At 36.8% G+C, this 22,963-nt stretch overlaps 1 protein-coding gene across 1 annotated transcript in view; it reads left to right on the plus strand.

Annotated features, from left to right (window-relative positions):
- ahrrb (aryl-hydrocarbon receptor repressor b) overlaps positions 1-19,972 on the plus strand; it is a 57,232-nt gene extending 37,260 nt beyond the window's left edge. The window contains exons 4-9 of the mRNA XM_036556896.1: positions 4,395-4,501; positions 6,843-6,932; positions 11,122-11,245; positions 15,772-15,905; positions 16,410-16,594; positions 19,003-19,972. Coding sequence (XP_036412789.1) covers positions 4,395-4,501; positions 6,843-6,932; positions 11,122-11,245; positions 15,772-15,905; positions 16,410-16,594; positions 19,003-19,972 — 1,610 coding nt within the window. The remainder of the gene's footprint in view (positions 1-4,394; positions 4,502-6,842; positions 6,933-11,121; positions 11,246-15,771; positions 15,906-16,409; positions 16,595-19,002) is intronic.
- The last annotated feature ends 2,991 nt before the right edge of the window (positions 19,973-22,963 follow it).

The raw sequence follows: 22,963 nt of genomic DNA on the forward strand, positions 1-22,963 counted from the left end.
AGTGATCATACATGTGTCTTCTGAGTTTTTATATGTTGATGATGGTAAATAGTTGTAAATCTCGGAAAATATTCTTTTGGTTTTATATTGCCTTAGAACTCTCTGCATGTACCACCATGAATGGATTTTAAAAATATGCTTTAGGCCCAAACCCTCACAAAACTAGCATCAAAGACTGTTCTGAGTGTCAGGAACCATTTACAACCATTTTGTTTAAAAGTTTTTTGAGATGTAGCTTTTACAAGCATTAGTTTTTAGATGTCTGGTGCCAGTCAACACCACTGTGAACAATCCTGACTCTATAAGTGTCTTTAGAAATGAGCAATTTTACATTAAACCATTCTGAATTACTGTTTACGTCTCAATGGCTGTGTTACGCATACATTTTTATTAATCATTGGAACACTATTTAATCAAATGAAAGCTTAATTCTGTGCATAAACCTACCCCAGACCTTAATCTTTACTGTAAGCTATATTTTATTTTCATGTAGTAAAGATTTCTTTTAGAAATCTGAGCATCTGCAGTCTATGTATAGAGGATTTATTTTTAATACTGTTGAAATCCAGAACAATATAATATGAAAATGCCTTTATTTTTTGTCTTGCTAACCTGTACAGAGAGCATTAAGTGTTTTCCTGTGTGTCATCATCATTTTGTAATAGCTGTTGCTTTACTGAATTTCTTCATGGGTTAACGTGGCATGCTAGCTCGCACGCAATCGTCTGAACAGACGCCAGCGCTTCGTCACTGAGAAGAAGCAGGTTGACAGATGCTTGGCTTGCGTGACTGTGAAGCTTCTGTCAGCTGACACTATTTCTGTCTCTCTCTCTCTCCCTCTCTCTGTTTTTCTCCCTCCCTCTTCCATTTCTGCTGATTTCCGGGTTAGGTGTGGGGGGCGCTGAAAGGGCGGGGCTAAGCTAATGAATTGACTCCAGGCCAAATTCCTTCCCAGATTTTCCCCCTGAGTCACCGGTGAATGTATCTGTGTGCTGTGAACACGCAAAGGCAGGCAGCGGTGGGAGGATGGGGGCCTGAGAAGGGATACAGTTCTGCGCTGCAACCAGTAGAGGGCACAACTCAGTGGAACAGCTACTGAAAATTTATTTTTGCTCATCTTTAGTTTTGCTCATCTCGCTTCCAGACATGGTGACCACAGGGCTCTTAGGATGATTCTGCACTGCAGTTAATGATGAACATGCTGAAATGAAAACAAATGATTAAATTGGACAGCTCATAATGTTGCCAACCCTGCTTTGAAACACAAAGGAAGGTGTTTATTCTGAAAAATTCACTTATTAACACAAAATGGGCCCAAACATGATGCATATGAATCCAATCGAATCTGGGGCAGTCATACAGATTTTTTCCTGAAACAAAGGAAGGGCTTAATTTTAAATATTATATATTTTTATTCACCAGCATTTACAAAAAATGGATGGGACTTTATAAAAACGGACCTGACCTAATTGCTATTAATATCACAACTCTTTGTTTTAGCCTTTTATGGAGGAATGTTACAGAATTAAATCTGATTTAAACACATAGGAAATTATTTTTTTTTCCTGTTATTTTTTTTTCATGTTATTTTTCTGGAACCCTTGTTTGTTATTTAAATTTACCACCAGAATTTCTTCTTCAATTTAATACTGGGAATGAGCATGATAGTTAAGGTTGGGGTATTCAACTAAAATTTCAAAAATTCAAAAATCGAGTTACAGCAAATGTCTTGCTGAAAAAACAAACTAACATACGTCAATGATGACACTGGTTGTTACTGCTTAACCATTAATATTTGTCCAGGCAACTAATAAAATAACACACATCAAAAATATTTTAATGAACTATTTTATTTTGAAAATACTTTCTAGAAAAATCTAATAAGCATTTTAAAATGGTATGGCAAATGGTTTTGTATGAAAAAAAAAGAAAAAAATATATATAGATAGATAGATAGATAGATAGATAGATAGATAGATAGATAGATAGATAGATGGATAGAGGAAATCATATTGAAATAAAAAGAAAAAAAGTCTTTTAAAAAATAAATTAAATAAAAAATTAACATTACAAAATTAATAACAACAGCTGTTCCTAACATTTTATGCTTTTTGATGTCAGAAAATAGACAAGCACACATTTGGACCTTGCATGTTGAGTTTATTTTACACTATACTGCCAAAAGTATGTGGACACTTGATCATCTATATGAGTTTGCTGGACATCTCATTCCAAAATCATGGGCCTGAGTTGGACTCCCTTTATGTCTATAACAGTATCCAGTTTTCTAGGAAGGCTTTCCACAAGATTTTGGAGTGTGTCTGTGGTTATTTGTGCCCATTTAGTCAAAAGAGCGTTTGTGAGGTCAGGCAGTGATGTTGAATGAGAAGGCCTGATTCACAATCGACGTTCCTGTTCATCCCAAAGGTGTTCAGTGAGTTTGAGGTCAGGGCTCTGTGAAGGCCACTGGAGTTCCTCCACAACATACTAGTCAAACCATGCTGGAGTAGGAAAGGGCCTTCACCAAACTGTTGCCACAAAGTTGGAAGCATGTAATTGTATAAAGTGTCTTTGTTCATTCATTTTTAAAAACTCAGTTTTCATCATTGACCATTTTTTGTAAGACCAGAAATGGTAAATAATACTAAAAAGCTATATTTTCTTTATATTTATGATTTCTAGCCCTGCAGTCTCTGTTCCGATAAGCTGACTCGGCCAACTCGTTTACATGAAAGCTTCAAATTGGATAAACTGTAACACAGAACTGCTACAGAAACAGCACTGGCTCATACTCACAGACTTTTTCAAGTGTTTGATTCAGTCCGATGAAATACCTTACCTCATCTAGACCACGGGCTCCCAATTGACGACCCCTGGTTTAGGCTGTAGTTTGATTTACACTATGTAAATAACCTGAAACTGTTCAGACATCCATAGTCTCACCCTGTGTTAAGTCTCAAAGCAAGTCAACATGTAAAATTTCTGACGGTGAGCCTTCTCCTTAACCTGACTCATGCCATTGCCCACAAACAAAAATGTTTTGAGTTAAAGGAGCGTTTCACACAAAGCCATAGTTTAACATGACTGCTTACCATGGAGTCAGTCTAAAGGAATTCAGCTGTTTTGATCTGCAAAAGCAAACATAGGTCACTTGACTCGCTGCACTCAACAAAGGCACGCACATTTGGAGTTATTTTTCTGTCTCAGTGGACTGGTCACGGAAGGCGGTGCGGTAAGCCCTGAGAAAACCATCAGCAGCCGAATCTCTGTAGAAGCAAAGGGAAAAAGTGACGGACGGCACGGCAGCAGGCCGCTGGCTCTGGGACTGGAATCTCGCGTGGTCTGACACTGTGGCCAGACAGGGCAGGGCAGAGATGGGTGATGATGTGTCTAGAGCACTGTGGAGAGTGATAGAGGGTGTTGAGAATGGGGGGATGTTCAGGCTAGAGCTTGAAATATTTGTTCAAACCGGATCCAGTTATTCACATTGGGTTGGGTTGGGTTCATATGGGTTCAGACATCATTTCTCAAAGAGTTGCTGAGCTCATATTAATTTCAAGTTTCACATATGGGTTTCTCATAGCCAAATGTAATTAGATAATTAGCTCATACCTTTGACTTTACAATTTGATGACTATAAGCATTGTCGCCACAAGCTCTTCTAACACATGGTATTATTAGGAATGCAGAGTTTTTGTTATGTTAGAGTTTAGATAGAATTTTGTCAGCCTGCAGACAAGTCCAGGCAAAATTTGGTTGGGCTACAGTTGAGTTCAGAGAGAATTTTGTCAGTGTACAGTCAGGTTCAGACAAAATATTGTCAGGCTACAGTCTAATTTGGACAGAAATTTATCAGATTACAGTCATGTTCAGAGTTTTGTGGCAGTACAGTTGGAAGCAGACAGAACTTTGTCAGGCTACAGTCAAGTTTGGACAGTATTTTGTTGGACTAAAGTCAGACAGAAAATTTGTACTGTAAGTCAGGTCATGTTCGGTTCAGATCTTGGACAGAAAATGTTTTTGAGCTAAATTGTCAGGCCCGAATTAAGCTAAAGGTCAAGCAAGTCTGGCGTTTGAAGTTTCTTGTCTGCTTGGGCTTTCTGTTTTAATGGGTCTGTTCACTGGTTACCTTGTTTAATTGGTCTGCTCTGTGCATCTGACTTCTCTTGTTCTGTAGCTTTATACCAGGACTGTGTGTACATTGAGGAACATATTTAAGAGTGTTTGAAGCGGATTCTATGGTGAATTTGCTGTTCTTCACATGTAACCGTAAACCTCTCACACAAGCCTCATTTGGACAGGTGTGCTACATGCGTGGAACTCATCTCTGTCTTTCTCTCTCTCTTTTTTCTTTCTCTACCCCTCTTTTCTCTCTTCACTTTCTTTCCATGCAGCTATTCAGGAGAAACCAAGCAGAGCACACAGCACTGAGGCCTCCAGTCCTGAGCCCAGGAAGTGCAGCCTCGGAAACGGCATTCTGGAAAGTGATCTTCTGCTTGAGGTGAGAGTGCATGTGTAAGATTGTGCGTGTTAGCCGCTGGCCACATGGCCCCAAGCTGACCCTAATGATTCAAGATTGCCTGACAGAAATGAGGAAACAAAAGCATTTAGGAACTGATGCAAGATAGCTCATTCTTTCAGCTCTCCAGACCAGAGGCCATGTGTCATCACTGTGATACAAAAACTAATGGTGTTAAAGTTAATAACATGTTACAGCAATGAATGATTATTGACACAATTTTTTTTTTTTTTTACCAGTTGTTAATACTTTTTTAGTAGTTTGACTTATAAGACCATCTGTAGTTCCACTCTAAAACTCACCTGCCTAAGTTGTGTTATTATGACTCTTGTTCAAATAGAGCTATTCCATTATCGTTGATGATCCTCCTGATTAAACCAGAGTTGTTTGTAGTTACCGCTATGATGTGACTTTTATCGAACTATTATCGAAGTACGTTGTGTCTGAAGTGACATTGACAAGCATTACACATCGCTGATACAGTAATTAAGCAGACTGCATTGAACAGTGCTCACATAAGAACTACAGAAGGAACAGCAAATGGAAAAGCTACAGTTCCCCTCAAAACAAAATGTAATGTAGTGGTATGACAGAGAGGCTACTGTCATGGAGGAGCTACAACATGCAGCTACTGTTGTTCTCACTGGACGTTAATGATGAAAATTAGAAACTGCATTCATTCTGTAAAAGTCATTTGATTTTCATATTCAATTCATGTGAATGCTGCGCTCACACAATGAAAATAATGTTATTGATTTATTAAATGTAATAAATACATTCTAATGAATCTTTTTGTCCACTCATATGGCTGTAACAAAATGCACTGCTTTTTAAATGGAACATGTGTCTCTGTAGGGTCACATATTAGCTAAACAAATACCGTTAATCAGGATTAGCTACAAAGAATAATGCAATTAATTGTGATTATTTTAATCGTTTGACAGTAAAATCTTTTCTAGTGCTTATATTTTTACACCATTTGAAAACATCAGCTACACTTTACATTGTCTTAATATTTTATAATGAATGGACCTACAGAAATGGTCCAAATTAGTAAAAATATGGTTCCATTAATGTTTTTCTTACAGCAATGATTTGTAAATGTGAGATTGTGTGTTGTCTGTGGTTGGGGGGTGGTTACATCTTTGCTGAGTGTGTCATGAACAACGGACAACATAAGACGTTTAATTTTTTTTTATTCTTAGAAGTATTATCCTTTAAGATGATGCCTAAAGAATGTGTTGAAACATGTCATTGTGGATAGTAAACTAATTCAGGAAAGTCCACAATCCAAAATATCCAGCGTTCCTGTGTCAGAAACAGACCACTCATGAAGGTCTAGAAAACCGTTAACAAAGTCAAGCACAATGAAAGGATCATGCATTCTCCAACCATATATCCATTTTTGATTGAATTTCTTTGAACAAATTTTAATAAAATCAGCATTAATACCTGCCATATTTGAGTTCCTGTGTGGTGTTTTGCTGTGGAAATGGTATCAGTCTTCTGTAGAGATTTTAAAAACATTTTAAAAAGCATTTAATTTGATTGTAAAAACTGTGCAGCAACCCTGTACGTGTTCAGGACAGTCCTTCCAGATGGAAAAAAAAAAACAAAAAGCATAAAAAAAAAGCATAATAAAACAAAAGAATTCTGTTGGCTTCCTCAACTTCTGACTGGAAGAGTTGCTTTTGTCAGCCTAGCAGTCAGGAGGAAAGAATAATGTCAAATTATTATTAGAATAGTAAGATGGAAAGAGTAGCCTAAGTATTCTTTTCCGTCCATCTGTCCTTCCTTCCCTCACTCTCTTTCTTCTCCATTTCCTTGCCCTTGCCACAAAACGGCTTAAAAATATCCCTGTGTGGCGTGCTGGTGTTAGGTCAGTGTCACAGAGCCGAGCGGGAAGAACCTCTGTTGACCCTGCGATGACACAGCCGGCCAAAGAGCATGGTGGAGTCACATGAAAGCCAAAGACCAACACGGTGCAAACCATAACCCGTATTTCTCTGTGTGGCATTGTATGCTAGCTCAGGGCTGCTTTCTGTGCGCCGTGATCACTTTAAGATTCAGGGTGGGCAATATAACAACGTGTTGTATTTATCATTATAAATTATGCCATTATATTCTTTTCTGAGCATATCACAGGTGTGGTCAGTACTTCTAGATTATTGAACAACTGCATGTATCATAAAAAAAGACAGTCATTAATTTCAAACACTGTGCAAAACAGCGTATTTTGGGTAATAACTGATATGGGTTAATATTTATTTAACTCATACAGGTGCTTTTAGAGTGATGTGTAATGTCCTTCCCGTTTCTCTAGTCTTTGACAGGGTTTGCGCTGGTTGTGAGTACAGACGGAGTCATATTCTACACATCCTCTACCATCGTAGACTACCTGGGCTTCCATCAGGTAAATCTATATCTTCTCACTTCACAATGAATAAACACATTGTCACTATCAGAACAAAAAGCAAAAGCTTGTCTCTATATCTATAAATAGTTTTTTTATAGAAGAAAATAAAAACCTTCTTAAATTCTCTGCGTAATTTTCTATTTTACATTCAACTTAACGTCAACCTGGAATTAAAACTGACCTTTTTATTTTGGCAGAATTCATCATGATACCAAAAAATTGTTGTTTCTTCATAATCTTTAATCAAAATATAATGGCTTTTGCCTGCCTCTAAAACATAATCTGTGATTGTATTACAATCTTAAAAATAGTGGTTCTTCAAGGGTTCTTTAGTAAATAAAATGGTTCTATATAGAACCATGAACACTCAAAGAACCCTTTGTGTGATTAAAGGGTTTTTGCATTGTTACGATGTCATGCCTTTAACAATGAAAGAACCTTTTTTGGTGCTATATACAACCCTTTTCAAATAGGTTCTATATAGAACCATATAAAACACACTCTCCATCAATCTGAAGAACACTTTAATTATGCAAAGAACCCTTTAATCACACAATGGGTTCTTTGAGTGTTCATGGTTTTATATAGAACCATTTTCTTCACTAAATAACTTTTGAAGAACCGTCTTTTTAAGTGTATACGTCACCATGAATATTAATCAATACTCAGTATTATTTCCCCTCCCTCTGCTCCCACCTGTCATTAAGACAAATCACTCAGTTCACATGTACAAATATAATATAATATATATATATATATATATATATATATATATATATATATATATATAGATAAAGAGAGAGAGAGAGAGTTACAAAGTTTTTGTTTTGATATTGCAAACGTCTGTTATACACAATATGAGTACATTATGTAGCACATTATGTAGCAATATAATCACAATATAATGTTTTGTCCATACTACCAGCTGTTTTATTAGCATAAGAAGTTGTTTGAATGAATTCGAATGTGGACTGATAAAGACTGACAGTGTGGAAACCTCATGCCACTTTTATGAAAGTATAATTCGTCATCATAAATCATGCATTGGACGTTCTTTCCTCAAAATAAAGAGTGTGTTACTCCCTTATTGCATGTGGGACAGTGACTTCTGACCCAGAGTAACCGTGGATTCCGTGACTTGTCCTTTTCATTTTGATGACAAATAAGTGATGAAGGCACAATACATCTGTCTAAAGCCTCCAATAAAAAAAACTAAATTAAGAAAGCATAGAATGTGTTGGTGACCTGGAAAAAACACCTCCCAGTCCTCAAAGGAATTAAAACAGAAATAATGTGTGGTTGTCTGTAAAAGGCCCATGGCCAGTGTCAGTAATAGCACGCCACGGGCCTCTCCCACCAAAAGAAGTATAAGAATAGTCACCTCGTTTCAACCCTCGGTTAATTTACGGGTGTCTTACAGGGCTCTAAGTGTCAAGTTTTCTTGGCAAGCATTAAAACAGCTCTTCTAACAAAGGGAATTTGACAAGAGCCATTGGATCTGCTGGCTGGCAGAAACCATGAAGTCAGTGGTGTGCAATGGGTGTGCAAATGTGGCTTTGTGAGATGAAGAATTCTGAGCGGTGCGTGTTTCGATCCAGGATATAATGGAAAGGTTGAATATTTCAGAGGGATTTTGTCGTTTTATGAACTGAGGGTATAGCTGAAAAAAAGCACAGTGGAATTACAAGTGTGGGTTGTATGCCGTTTCAGGGTTTTTCTCTTTTCTCTCCCTCATCATCAGCGCAAGGTCGTGTCTGTCCTCATGCGAGCACAGCCAGTGTCACGCAACACAAACAAGACTAAGGCTGAAAAAGCTCCGCCTCCACGGCCCAGCGCAAGGAGGAACCAAGTCACGAAAACTCAAAGTGACAGACTGAGACTCTGGCATTAAAGAAACATTTCATCCAAAAATACTAACATGGCTAAGGAATGAAAGCTAGTTGGATCCAGTTAGCAAGACAAATGTGTAAACTTTACAAGATTTCATTTTGCTTTATGCTTGATTTACGTTACATCATTATTATAAGAACAGTATTATAAAGAATTAATTACTTAGTTATTTAATGACTTACATTTTATTGAATTTATGTTCTATATTTTTTTTGTCTCAGTGGCAAATGACCAAATGACAACAATGTGGCAAAAACACAATATGGTCTCCTCTTCTAGTTACAAACACGTGGCATGGATTGAAAGTTTAGAATCTGTACTTTCAATAAAAATCCTTTCACTGCAAAAAAATACATCTGTGAAAACATCTTAAGTTTAGTCAATACATCCAGTATTTCCCATAATGAGATTATTCAACCTATTTCTGGATGTTTTTATTTGTTTTAAGTAATTTTATCTAGAGAAATTGTCTTATTCTTTTGGCAGATGATTTTGCTTGTTTGCAGACATCATGGCCGTAGAATAATAACACAATGTCTCTAGATAAAGTGAAGTAAAAATGTCTAGAAATAAGTTGAATAATCAATATTCTTACAACAATCTCAAAATGAGAAATATTAGATATATTGAATAGGTTTAAGATGATTTCACTTGCCAAGATATCATTTTTTGCAGTTTTGTTTGTGTCATTGAGCTACAACTGATAAATAATTAAACAAAATGCATCTCAAAATGTATATACCATTGGAGTAATTGTGCTTTCATGAATTTGTAGCCTTGTTAGCTTTTCTGGATGAAGATTCTTAATCGACAGTGGATGCAATTAAGAGAGTCAGTCATTGAATTGAATGCAGTCAATAGCAGCCAGAGTCAGTTTGAATTATTCACCTACTCCGTCTGCCAGTAAGAAAACCCTGTGGTTTAAAATGGATTTGAAATGGACAATGCTTGAGTGGTTCCTAGGGTAAATTTTAGACCAGTAGTGATCTTAATTGAATGCTCTTGTTCACAGAAATTTGTTCTCAAAGTAAATGCAAACATTGTATTACAGTGATAGTTTGGAGAAAAACAGCTAACAAGTCAAGAAAGCTTACACCCCTCTATTTGCACCATGCAAATCTGTGAGACTAAATTACTGCCTCGCACTGTTGAATTGTTAGGTAATCTCAATTTTTATATATAACAGTGTGTCATACACTGTCAGAAACCTCATAAAAGGCAAGTGTGCGATGATGAAAACATGTACTTGTAATGCTGATTGGTGTGATATGAGCTTCCACACCTCAGTACTGTGCAGAGAATTTCCAGTCAACAGCCATTAAATACAACTTATTCATTTCAGGAGATTTTCTGAGGAGATTAGATATAATTAACTTGCATAAGGAAATACAAAGGAAAATAAGTGAAATAACAGGAGTTTCTAAAACTGGAGAAAATGGGACTCTTAACAGCCGTGCAAACCATGCTCCACTTTTGCTTCAGATCTGAAACAATCCAGAAGTGTTTCTGTCCATCCTCCCACGGTGAGAGGACAACTCAACACTGTGAGTCTAAAAGGATGTGTAGCTGTCAAGAAGCCCTCACTGAGAAAAGGAAATAGGCCATATGAAGAAAATATGCAAATGAAATAAAGAAGCTGCTGGGGTTCTCAGAACAATGGAATGAGCACTCCAAAGTCCAGACTTCAACATCAATAAATGTGTTTGGGATTACTTGGATCATGAAAGGCAGAAAATACAACCAGACGTCTATGACTGAGCTTTGGGAATGTGGAAAAATATCCTGATTTCTAAATAGGTTTTCTGCTTTTGTTCTCGATGCTGAAAAATTAATTCATTGTACTTAGTGGCTGTTTTGACTGGAAGTTAAATACATAAAGGATCGTCTCTGATTTTTGCACAGTATTGTACATTAGCCGTTACGTAGCAACTAGCAAGCTTCAGACACCAAACTTATCTTGACTGATTGACCACGTTTGGGGTAAGAAGGGAATTGTGTAAGTTTGATTTTTGTCTGAACTTTCACTTTAAGAATGGCTGTCCTTAGTGGGCAGGGGCAGAGCAGGCAGTGCCAGCTGCTCTTTGGGTTTCTTGCTGCCAACACTTGCGGTGTCAACTCGGATACCTCTACAGTGGCTGGCCATTGTGTGCAGTTCACTCGAGCATGGAGGAGGTTAAGTGGACAGGTCACTGCAGCGGACAAACACAAAGGGCTCAGTGACACGGGGAGTTAAACAAGGCCAGGCTTAAAACCTCATTTGTGTATATGTGTGTGTGTTTTATCCTCTCTGCGGCAGACGGATGTGCTGCACCAGAACGTCTTTGATTATATTCATGTGGACGAGAGGCAGGAGTTTAGAAGACAGCTCCACTGGGCCATGAATCCCACCCAGCAGGACCACCACGCTGCAACAGCAACTGGTGTGTGTATAATTACTTGCAACACAGCAACATACACTACTAGGGGAGAGGGAGGGAGAGGGCTTGAAGCTTCTACTAGTGCTTTTTAGACTGTTACAAAATAATTATCTTCTGTGACAAAAATTGATTAGAAATGATGTTTGGCTGGATTTGTACAGTATATCCAGTAATTTTCATAAGTTTTGTCGTAAACGTGATGTTAAATTCCATGCAAAAATTTCTGCATGTTAAATGATGAGTAAACAGAGTAAGTATACATTACTGTTCAAAAATGTGGAATCTTATTCAAACGTTTGGAATCAGTGTCAGTGATATAAGGGTCATTCAACCATTGCAGTGGCAAATGGTATCCCACAAATTTGAAGCCATGAAAATGAGCTCATATAAGAATAAAGCACAGAAAGTTTATGCCTGTATATTAATTGTTCTTCCTAAATTAACCAACAAAAAACGATGACAATTCTTCTTTTTGAGTTTTTATTTTAGAGATTATTAGTCATGACTTATTTAGGCATGTTTTATTTTTAGAATAAATCTTGTCCCAAGAAACATAAAATGTCAATTAAAAAATGAGGAAGGCCTTGTTGACTCACATCTTGTTTGGATATCTAAAAGGAGGAAAGAACAACTCTGACACTGAGTGTGTTTACATGCACTTAGTAATCCAATTATAACCAGAGTTATCTGATTATTCAAGTGGTCACGTAAACAGCATACTCCGATATCTTAGATGGGAGTAAGGCCTAGAAATCCGATTAAGAAAAAGCTGGATTTTAGCTCAGTAATTGGATTTCTCAGCGCATGTATACTCTTACTCTGATTTCTCTCAGCTTTCTCAGTCTGTGCATGTTAGAAAAGAGACTGCTGTACCAGAAGTAGCAAACAGTGTAACGAAGCACCCGCAAGACGGCAACGTAACACTTTTTGAGCGATATTGAAACCAACTTCATGCATGAAACGAAGGATTTAAATATTCTTCATCTTCTAGATGATGTACAGTCCTGCTCATCATTATTGGCACCCATGAAGTTTAAGTACATATTGTGGAATATCCCCTGAAAAAATTAATCAACTGAAACAGTTTTTTGTATAGAGCACTCATATTTAAAACAAAAGAGCAAACTATAAACAACAATTTAAAACAAAAAACAATGTGAGGGAAAAACAGAAAAAACCTAAAGCTTGCTGTGACACTGGTATTGGCACCCTTTACATTAATTTAATATGGAAACAAATTTTCACTCACCTGTGGTAAATCGCAAATGATAATCACCTGTGACAAATTCAGTGCCCATGTGACATGAATTAGCCAATGAATGATGACTTCAGGGTTTTAAAAAGCCATACGTTGGGCCATGTTCATTTGTTACAATGGTGAAGACAAAGGAGCTGTCTGAGGACATCAGAAGTGCTATTATTAGCAAACACAAGACTTCCAAAGGGTATAAGGCCATCTCCAAAGACCTTGGTATCCCAGTTTCAACAGTGCGCAATGTTATTAAGAAGTTTGCCAAGCATGGAACTGTCAAGAACCTCCCTGGACGTGGGGGAAAGAGGAAAATTGACAAGAGAAGTCTTCGAAGGTTGGTGCGAATGGTGGAAAAAACACCAAGGCAAACATCCAAAGAACTGAAGGCCAACCTGGAACAGTCTGGGGTCATGGTTTCAACAAGTACCATACGCCGCACACTAAACCATGCAGAGCTTTATGGGCGAAGGCCAAGGAAGAAACCATTGCTAAAGAAAAGACATAAAAAGGAACGACTGATCTTTGCCAAAGAGTACCTTGACAAACCACAATCATTCTGGGACAATGTTTTGTGGACAGATGAAACAAAAATAGAGCTTTTTGGCAATGCAAAGCAACAGTTTGTTTACAGACAGCGCAATGAAGCTTATAAGGAAAAGAACACCCTACCAACAGTTAAGCATGGTGGAGGATCCATAATGCTGTGGGGTTGCTTTGCTGCGTCTGGTACTGGAGGCCTTGACCGTATCACAGGAATCATGAAATCAGAGAATTATCAAGAGATTTTAGAGCGAAATGTCCTACCCAGTGTAAGAAAACTTGGTTTGAGCCGAAGATCATGGGTATTCCAGCAAGACAATGACCCAAAGCACACATCCAAAAGTACACGGGAATGGTTTAAAAGGAAAAAATGGACTGTTTTAAAATGGCCAGCAATGAGTCCTGACCTCAATCCCATTGAAAATCTTTGGGGTGAGTTGAAATCTGCCATTGGGAAAAAGAATCCTGCAAACATTCAAGAGCTTGAACAAACTGCAAAGGAAGAGTGGGAAAAAATACCAGCTGAGAAGTGCAAGAAGCTTATAGATGGCTACAAGGAACGTTTGGAGGCTGTCATCACAGCCAAAGGGTGTGCAACCAAATATTAACAAGGGGTGCCTTTATTGCTGCACATGCTGTTTATTCTGTTTCTTCTTTAAAATTGCAACATGCAAGTTGAAAAACAATGTTTTTTTTGTTGTATTACTTTGGACCTCCAATTAAAAAATCCTGAAGATATAACTTTGGTACATTTACATTTATTTCTGAAGATATTGTACAGGTTATGCAAAAAAGGAAGGGGTGCCAATAATGGTGAGCAGGACTGTATGTTCATATTTTCCTCTTAAGTGACTCATCAAAAAAAAAGATGTTGCTGAGTTGATGTTTGTGACATAATGTAACAAACATTATGTGAGTTTATTGGCTGGTTGAAAAGCAGAAATCCGATTACTGTCTGACTCATGTAGACCTGAAGTTTTCCTATTATCAGATTGCCCAAGAGCATGTAAACACACTGAACAGGTAACTGCCAAAATCTGATTGTCTACGGTTATCGGATTATTAAATGCATGTAAACGCATTCATTAAATATCTAATCAATTTGGCAAAAATACTGACAGTTTCATGAGTCGCAAAAAGATGTCATTGGTGTTTTTCATGAAACTTTAAGTGATTTTAAGACTGAAATAAATGCTTTGTAATTTATTATTATTGGTCATTTTAGCTTAGATTTTAGTCATTTTGTCAGTGGTGTTTACAGTTCTACTGATGTTTAATGTAACAAACTACATTTTTACAATGAATCATGTATGACGTTTGTACCCCGTTTGCCACCGCAGTGAAAGAATGACCCATAAAACAAAAATTAGCTGATAATTGTTGTGATAAATGTATAAAATGATTTTTGTATATTAGTCCTGTGCAACTTAAAAAAAAATTCAAACTCATCGTGAAAGCTGTAAAAAGATTTTAGATGTGTACAGAATGATGTACATAGCTGTAGATGATTCTAAAGTAACTGAGAAAAGAAAGAAAAGGAAGAAAGGAAGAAAAGAAAGAATGAATCTGATCCAGTCCTGTAACACGTCTAGATTGAAACAACACTCTCTAACTGTGTGTGTGTGATGTTAACTGTGTGGTTCTTCCTGTGGGGTCGTAGTGTTTGAGCAGTTTCAGCATCATAGCTTATCTTAAGTGAAGTGCTTCAATTTAACTTGTTTTACATTTACATTTTTCTTGCATTTATTCTTTTATTTTCTCTACCTGAGGTCCACTTAGGACATTTGTATGGTTCTATGCACCAAAAACAATCATTATTCATTTTTCTTGACCATTTTCTGACCTCTCTTAAACAGACTGTTTTTGTTACTGTGCCTTTAAGATGGATATATATAAATGATCTCTGTTTTGATTAGCTGTTCTGTATTGTGCCTCATTCAAAAAAGCAGCCTGAGCTGAAATACTTCTTATAACTTCAGCATTAATGGGTAAGCCTAAACTGCTGTAGACTGAAGAGACAAATGAATGTAAATGCATTGACATCACAAAATATATGACATCACAAAACCAACAAATTCAAAATGGGCTGGTTTTGCAGCTGGGTTATCACAGATATTTTTAAAAAATTAACAATGTTTACTCACTGCAGCTTTGATTTCTACAATACAAATTGTGATTTTCCATAAAAAGAGCCCTTTAAAGAAAAAATAATGGCACCAACGGATACAAACCTTCAGGAAATAAAGTGGTATTGTCATTTCGTCTAAATAGATCATTACAGTGTATTATTATTCATTTCCAACTCTTAAAACATAACTTTTGATGTGCAGTGTTACACTGTATACACCATACATTAGTATATTGCTGCTGTCAGAAAAAATCTCGTATCTCCATTTTTAAGTGTTTCAGTTTTTGACATAGTTTGAAAATAGCTGTTGTCCTTTACATAGAGTGTATGAAGAATGGTCTAAAAAATGTCCCAAAATTACTTGGACAAAAAGTCTGCTTCCACTGACTTACATTAAAAGTAACATTAAACACAAAAGTAACATTAAAAGGTTTTTTTCCTTCTCCTGTAAAGTTACCATTTTGTAGATATGAGGTTTTTTTCAGACAACAGCGACATATAAATGAACAAAAATGGATGACAAGTGATTGCAAACTTTTGAACAGCAGTGTATACATCATAATGACTTTATTGCCTGTTTGTGATTTGTATGCCTGTGTGGTGGTGTAGGTGAGGACTTTATGGTGGGCAGTCTGTTCAGCGCTCAGGAGCCGGATGGCGTTCCTCCTGAACTCTCTCCTTTCCTCGCTCGCTGCTTCATCGTTCGAGTTCGCTGTCTGCTGGACAGCACGTCTGGCTTCCTGGTCAGTCACAGCAACATCTACAAACAGTAGTCTTGGACATCAGGCAATGTATTCTTAACCATTTCATGTAATAACCTTCTGTGAAGGAGCTTTTAGAGGTATTAAACCTCTCAGACGTGTTCCTATCACCACCACTGTGAACCACCACTGTGAACCACCATTGTGAACAGGTTTGACTTTTTCTAGAATGGAGCATTGCACATCAAACCACTCTGAAAGACTTTGGTTATCTTAACCATTGAGTTATGCAGAATTTTAGAAAAAGTTGTGTAAAAAATTGCAGTGAGATTTTGTTATAGCAACAAAATACTTCTGTTGTAGAAAAAATATACATATTGGTATTAAAAATATATTATTATTTTGAAAATCTGTTATAGAGCAGACCTGTCCAGGGTGTATCCTGCCTTCCGCCCAATGACAGCTGGGATAGGCTCCAGCACCCCACTGTGACCCAGAAGGATAAGCGGTTTAGATGATGTGTGTGTGTGTGTGTGTGTGTTATAGAGCATGCAGTTCCAGGGCAGTCTGAAGTTCCTGCAGGGTCAGAAGCGGAAGAGTGAGTCTGGTGCTCTGCTACCCCCTCAGCTGGCACTGTTCTGCATGGCCATACCGCTCGTTCTACCCTCAATCACTGAGCTCAAGATGAAGAACATGATGATAAAGAGCAAGCAGAAAGGCTCCAACAGCAGGTTCGCACTTCACATCACTCACATAATTATTATTTTATAACATATCATATTTGCAACGTCTAATTTTGGCTATTACAGCTATTATAGTGATAACACATATATGGGTTGTAGCTTATGTTCAGGTCATGACAACTGAACCTGTGCTGTACCAATACTGGATGTCCCCGCTGTATCACAGTGTAGGCACTGGGGTTTGGATTAGTGATGGGCATTGTAACCGCTTCTGCTATTTAAATATTTATGATTTTAAACAAATACAACAAGATGTTTTTGTTGTTAAACTCTAATGGAATCACACTGCAAGAGATATCCAGTACATGCACTGTATAAATGTCATTAAAAAGAAATTCCCTCATACAGCCATGCTTATATATAGCCATTTTGTTGAATGGGACCTCAATGTCAGCAGCTCATGTCCCCACAATTTCTGCAGTCCTGTCACTTAAGATAATACAGATAATACACATAATTTTTTATCTTCCAAATTGTCACTATTGTAAGAAAACCTCATGACTATAAATGTATTTCAGAAACAACAGCTTTACAGGAGAAGGAAAAAACTTTAATATACATTAATATCTCAAGATATTATTCCAAATCAGTGTTGACCATTTCCAAATTATTTAAATGATCCAAAGCTCGATATTGTCATTTTCAAATTATGTAAAAAAAAAAATGCACTGTAAAAAATGCAAAAAAAACCATTGTGTTATTAAGAAATGTAACTGTTTTTGTTTAATTCAAATAAATAATTGGAATGAAACAATCCAAAGCATATTGTAGTTTAGATGATCAAAAGCAATATTTTATATAGGGCTGTGCAATGACAATATTTATCATTATAGTGATAAATGACGTCACAATATGCTTTTCTGAGCACATTATGGATGTTGTCTTAAAAACTTTTCATTTGCATGTTTGATTACAAAGGGAGTAAAATAAGTCCTATTAATTGGATCTAGTGCAGTGCAGAATGTGAAATGTTGAAAACAAATGATCATATTCAAGTTTTTTGATACTATTTTTTTATGTGGTACTACTGTTCCAAATTCAGACAAAAATATCATATCATGTATTGTGAAAACATCTTGAAGTATCATGAGATTACATTTTTGCCCACCTCTAATTTTACATCAGTTCAAACATCAAAAACACTTCTGCCCTGTTCCACTTTTTACAGTGTAGCAGCAACAATCAGTGTTTAAAGCAGCCTAAACCTGCACTCACAGTACTGTTACTTTGGTGAAATAATGTCTAAAGTAGAAGTAAAAGTATATTTCCAAAATATACCACAAGAAGAAGTACAAAATTAGCAGGAAAAAAAGTATTAGGTACTGAGTTCCACTGACATCTGCAAACTTTTCTCAACCCGCTCAAAGCGCATCCAGGTCTTCATTAACCTTTTCTAGATCACCGTACTGGTACCAACAGCTACGTTGAAGCATTTACTTCTGTTTTTTTATACATCATTTTTATGTATCAATTCGTGTAACAACACGGTGATGCAGTTTACCGTTAGAAAGCGTGAAATCTCAGGATTTGATTCTTGCAAACTAAGTTATGATGCGTTGTTCGCAGCAGTAACGATCATCTCATTTGCAGCATAAACACCGAATGAACAAATGTTAGCAAATCTGTGGGTTCTTACCTTCAAAGCCCTGTCAACTATCCACAGAGACATAATCCAAAACATGTGGTCTTGATAGCATGGGAAGAGTCAGAGATCAGGTTAGAGATATGAGTCAGGCAGAAATAAACTCCTCTATTCTATCCTCTGTTACTCAGTGTCAGTGATTCATACATGAATTAAACATGATGATTGGGAAAAACATGAGTGTTACCTTTCAAATGAGACCAACATCATGACTGTAGCCCAAAGTATATGGAAACAGCGCTCCCTTTACTTTGGGTATTTCGTTTCAGGCAAAAATGGGGTAACAGTTTAAAGATTAAGGTCACACAGACTTGTTGAAGTTGTTTAGAACACAGTATGACTTACTGTGAGCTACAAAAAGAAACAAAACTGGTGGGCAGTCACTTTACACAACAGTGCCTCTATTCACAAATTGACCTAACGAGTCAGAGTGCTGATCACTGTTTGTAACAATGACCTTCATAAATACGGAGGAATCTGATCCAAGAGCAATGTTAGCCTTATAGCTCCAGTTCTAAACTAAAGTAGCAAAATTCGGACTCCAATGCACACGTATGGGCTGATTGACTACATCTGAAATAGGGGAAAGTTGGCTAAATTAGATTTTTCACTGAATTATTCCTTTGAGCACATGTACTTGAGCAAATATAACTAGGTATTGCCCATCTCTGTCAATGGTATATTTGAATAACTAGAAATATCCCTGTTTTGGAGTTTGTCATATATATCATCTACATTTACCCTCCCTTTGTAGTGAGAAGAGGCACCGTATTTCACATGGCCAGTGTGATGCCGGGGACATGCTGCTGCTCAATTGGACAACCACATCTACCAGAGACCCCTGCCAGAGCAGTTCATGTGTGACCCTCGCCAAAGACAGTGTCCAGTACAGGAGCGAAAACTACTACGGCCAGGATGAGCCCCTCAACTTCTGCCTGTCCTCCGCGGGGGTCTCTAGAGTGCACGCTACAGAAAGTCCATGGGACGCACGCATGGGGCCTACTGGCTACTTTTCCAGCAAGTTAAGCAAGCACGCGCAATCTGGAAAATTCCGCAGCTCTCCAGGCTCCCCGACTGTGGGGTCACAGGGCAAACTTTATGGACATGGTGAAAAGGATGGTTACTGTGGGCATGGGAAGAATGAGAGCAGGTACACAGCACATAACGACTGTTATAGTGGATTGTTATTACCTGAGACTGCTATTAAAACAGAGCAAGACTCTGATTCAGAAAGCGGCTGCAGTAGGTACACCACCATGTCCCATAACGGGGTTTGGCGCTACAGCATGGCCTTCAATGAGGGACACCAGGTGAAATCAGAAGGAGAATACTATAACCACTATAGCCCATGCCAAAGTGGCAGACCAAACCTCAATGGCCACCACAAGCATCTCTATGCAGGCCCAAGCAAGGCTCTAAAGTCCGTCATCAGCAAAGACGTCCCTCATTCTGATCTTCTCTGTAACCAAGGAAACTGTATTGATGTCCACACATATGCCAACGGCTCTATAGAACCCAAAGCCTTCATGCAGCCGGATTACAAACTGAGCTACGAGTTCAGGAGTCACAGCCTTCTCCATTCCATCAAAAGAGAGCCCATGGACTCTCCACCTTGGACCAACGGCAGCCATGATCTTATTCAAGCACATTCAGAAAGAAATGGGGAAAATGGTGCCATGAATGCAGTAGTGCACAAAGCCAATCCATATTTGTATATGCAATGATCTACCTATTTTATTGTTTTGCATCCTTTCAGAGTTGAAATGTTAGATTAAAGGAATATGCTATCGTTTTTCAACCTAATCTCTATTTACCACTTCTGTGTTGTACTGTTGATTACCACCGACAGCAATTTTAATGCACGTCCTTGTACTTAGAAAAAAAACTGAAAACCAGCTGGCTCAAAATTTTGTCACTAAAAAGCCAATGGGCAGTTGCTGAATTCCGTGAAACATCTGAAATACATGACTATTAGTGGTGTGACGATTCACAAAAATCATAAATCGGTTCGATATGAATTTGTGATGTCTTGATTCATTTTTTTGATACAGAAAAAAATAAGAAGTGACAAAAAATCCTTATTTCAATAGTACAATATTTTATATAATGTGCTAGCTGTGAGTTTATATGCTTATAAGAGGAGTGTGATTTTCCTCCCTGTTCTCAATTCTGAGCTAAAAAGGAAGCAGTATTTTCAGAGGAGGGAGGGTGTGCCCTCATTGTTCAGGTTTCATTTGTCATTTGCACAACATATCAGGACATTTATGCATTGTAATCACTCTACAGCAGGGCATCATTATATACATACTAAAATAGTGCAAACAAAACAAAGCAAAAACAAAAAAATAGTAAATAACTGAAATATAACAAATATACAGAAAATATACAGAGACAAGAGGGACGTATGTAAGAAAACTTTACTAATCTACATATATTAAACAAAGGATAATCTGAGAAGAGACAATATATACATATTTTAAAGTGATTTAGTGATATTGTCCGTAGCCGTGATATGATATAACAAATAATACTAACAAAGTGACAAAGTGAAATGGTAATGCAGAAGGACTCATAGCTTCACAGCTTGTTCAGAAGCCTGACAGCCTGTGGGTAGAAACTGTTCATTGGCCGGGTGGTTCTATCCTGGATGCCGCTGTATGCTGCTGTGGGCTTGTTTGTTTCATTTTTATTATACTTCATTGAAAATAATCAGTATTAAACTAAGTACTTTATTTCCTCTGGTCTGTTTAATGTACTGTTCAATAGCTGTATTGGGTTCATGTTTAATGATACGACACAATGCATTATTTTGTCGCACCTGTAATGTGTGTGTGTGTATATACAGTCATATGCAAAGGTTTGATTGATTTTGATTTTCTAGGTGAAAATAATTCAACTGTTTTTATTAAGTTTTATCAACCTGTCAAACATAAGTATCATGAGTGATACAATTTACTACTGACAGCGTTCAGCCAGTGCCCATTGACTTCTATCATAAGTTTTATATCCTAGAGATAAAGTTGAAAAACTTTAGAGCATTCCTTTAAATGCTCAGGTTTATCCCTTTCCAGAGGCAGGTGTTGTGGTAACCCTTGTTTTAAGGGGTAGTTCTATATTTTGGCACTTTTTTAATAATGTGTAAGTAGAATTTTAAATGTATGTATGTATGTAATGTTTGTAATAGTGTGATATGAACCCCTTTGTTAACCTGATGGGTTTGGGACTTTAGATTGTGTTGCAAAGAACCTTTATAGGCCACAAAAAGGAAAAATAAATTGTATTGTTTTGATGAAATGCCAATGTAACATGCAGAAAAAACGAAATTATTTACTTAATAAATGGTACTTGGTCTTAATCACACTTGTTTTAAAAATAAGTTATGCATAATTACATTTTGTGTTTAATATGAGCCCCTTTCTCTTGGTGTGTTAATTAAAGGTAATACAGTGTCAGTCACTGGGGTTGATAGATTTGGTTTGGGGTTTTTTAGAAGACTTATTTTGAATAGAAAGGTTTTACTCCTGAACAAAGTATTAGTAATGAGAGTTTGAAAGGGGTTCTTTTACCAGTTTTGTGTTTGATTATATGTTTTTTATTGTTTGAGAATTATGCACTGTGTTCTGAGAAATTAGCTGGCACAGGTTTGACTTGCTGTTTTATATATACGCTGTGTTTTTACACTTCTCAGTGTTAGTCAAAGTACCTTTTAGTATGATAAGGTTCAGAAAGGAAATATATCAACATAAAACAGTATTTTGCAGCTATAACATTTTCATTACAAATATTGTTGGGTTTACAGGCACACTTTTGTGGTCCATCTGTGTTGTTTACCTGTAGACTGTTAATTACCTTTTGTCAAGTCTGTCATTTTGCAGTGTAAATGAATTGTATTGTATGCATTATCTTTAATGATTTCAATGAGCTCATTTTGCAGTATATTTTGAATATGGTTCACATACGCTTTTGTACACAATTTAGCTGCTGAGCAGCAATCACTGAAACTTGTATTTTTTGTGTTTGTATTTTTGAAATGTATGAAGTAAAATATTTCATTGCCCCTGGGAAAGTATCTTATTTCAAGATGTGATTATGCATGTCGTTATAAATTTTTTACTGTTATTTTTTATCTGTTATTTATGCAATCATGACAGATTTGATATAATGTATTTTCTTAGTCTGTAGTATTAGTGTTAGATTTTAGTAATTGTACACTTTTCCTCTACATCAAAGATAACATACATTAAATAAATAAGGACACATTTAATGCAGGATTGAAAAGTGTACTTATCAAAACACATTTGATTGACAAATACTGAAATATGAAACACTCAACTGATAATCACTGTAACAGAAGTAACAGGGTTTTTTTGGTTGTTATTTTAGTAGTCATAAATACAGGTTCAAAGGCTCAAAAGTAGCTATACATTTGAAGGAGAATTCCACCAATTTTTCAAAGTTTCTGCAAATTTTCTAATTAAACGGTTAAGAGGCAAACAGTCGTTCAGAGTGGTTTTATGTGAAATGCTCAATTCTAGAAAAACATCAGAATTATTCAAAGTAGTGGTGATAAGAACCAGACATCTGTAGGATTTAATGCTTCTAAAAGTTCCTTCACAGAACGTTATTACATGAAATGGTTACGAATACACTGCCTGATGCCTGAGAAATAGTTTTGAGAAGGTTTTGTGCTTGGGGATTCTTTAATATTATATATT

This window comes from Colossoma macropomum, unplaced genomic scaffold (assembly GCF_904425465.1).
Source record: "Colossoma macropomum unplaced genomic scaffold, Colossoma_macropomum, whole genome shotgun sequence".
Lineage (NCBI taxonomy): Eukaryota > Metazoa > Chordata > Actinopteri > Characiformes > Serrasalmidae > Colossoma > Colossoma macropomum.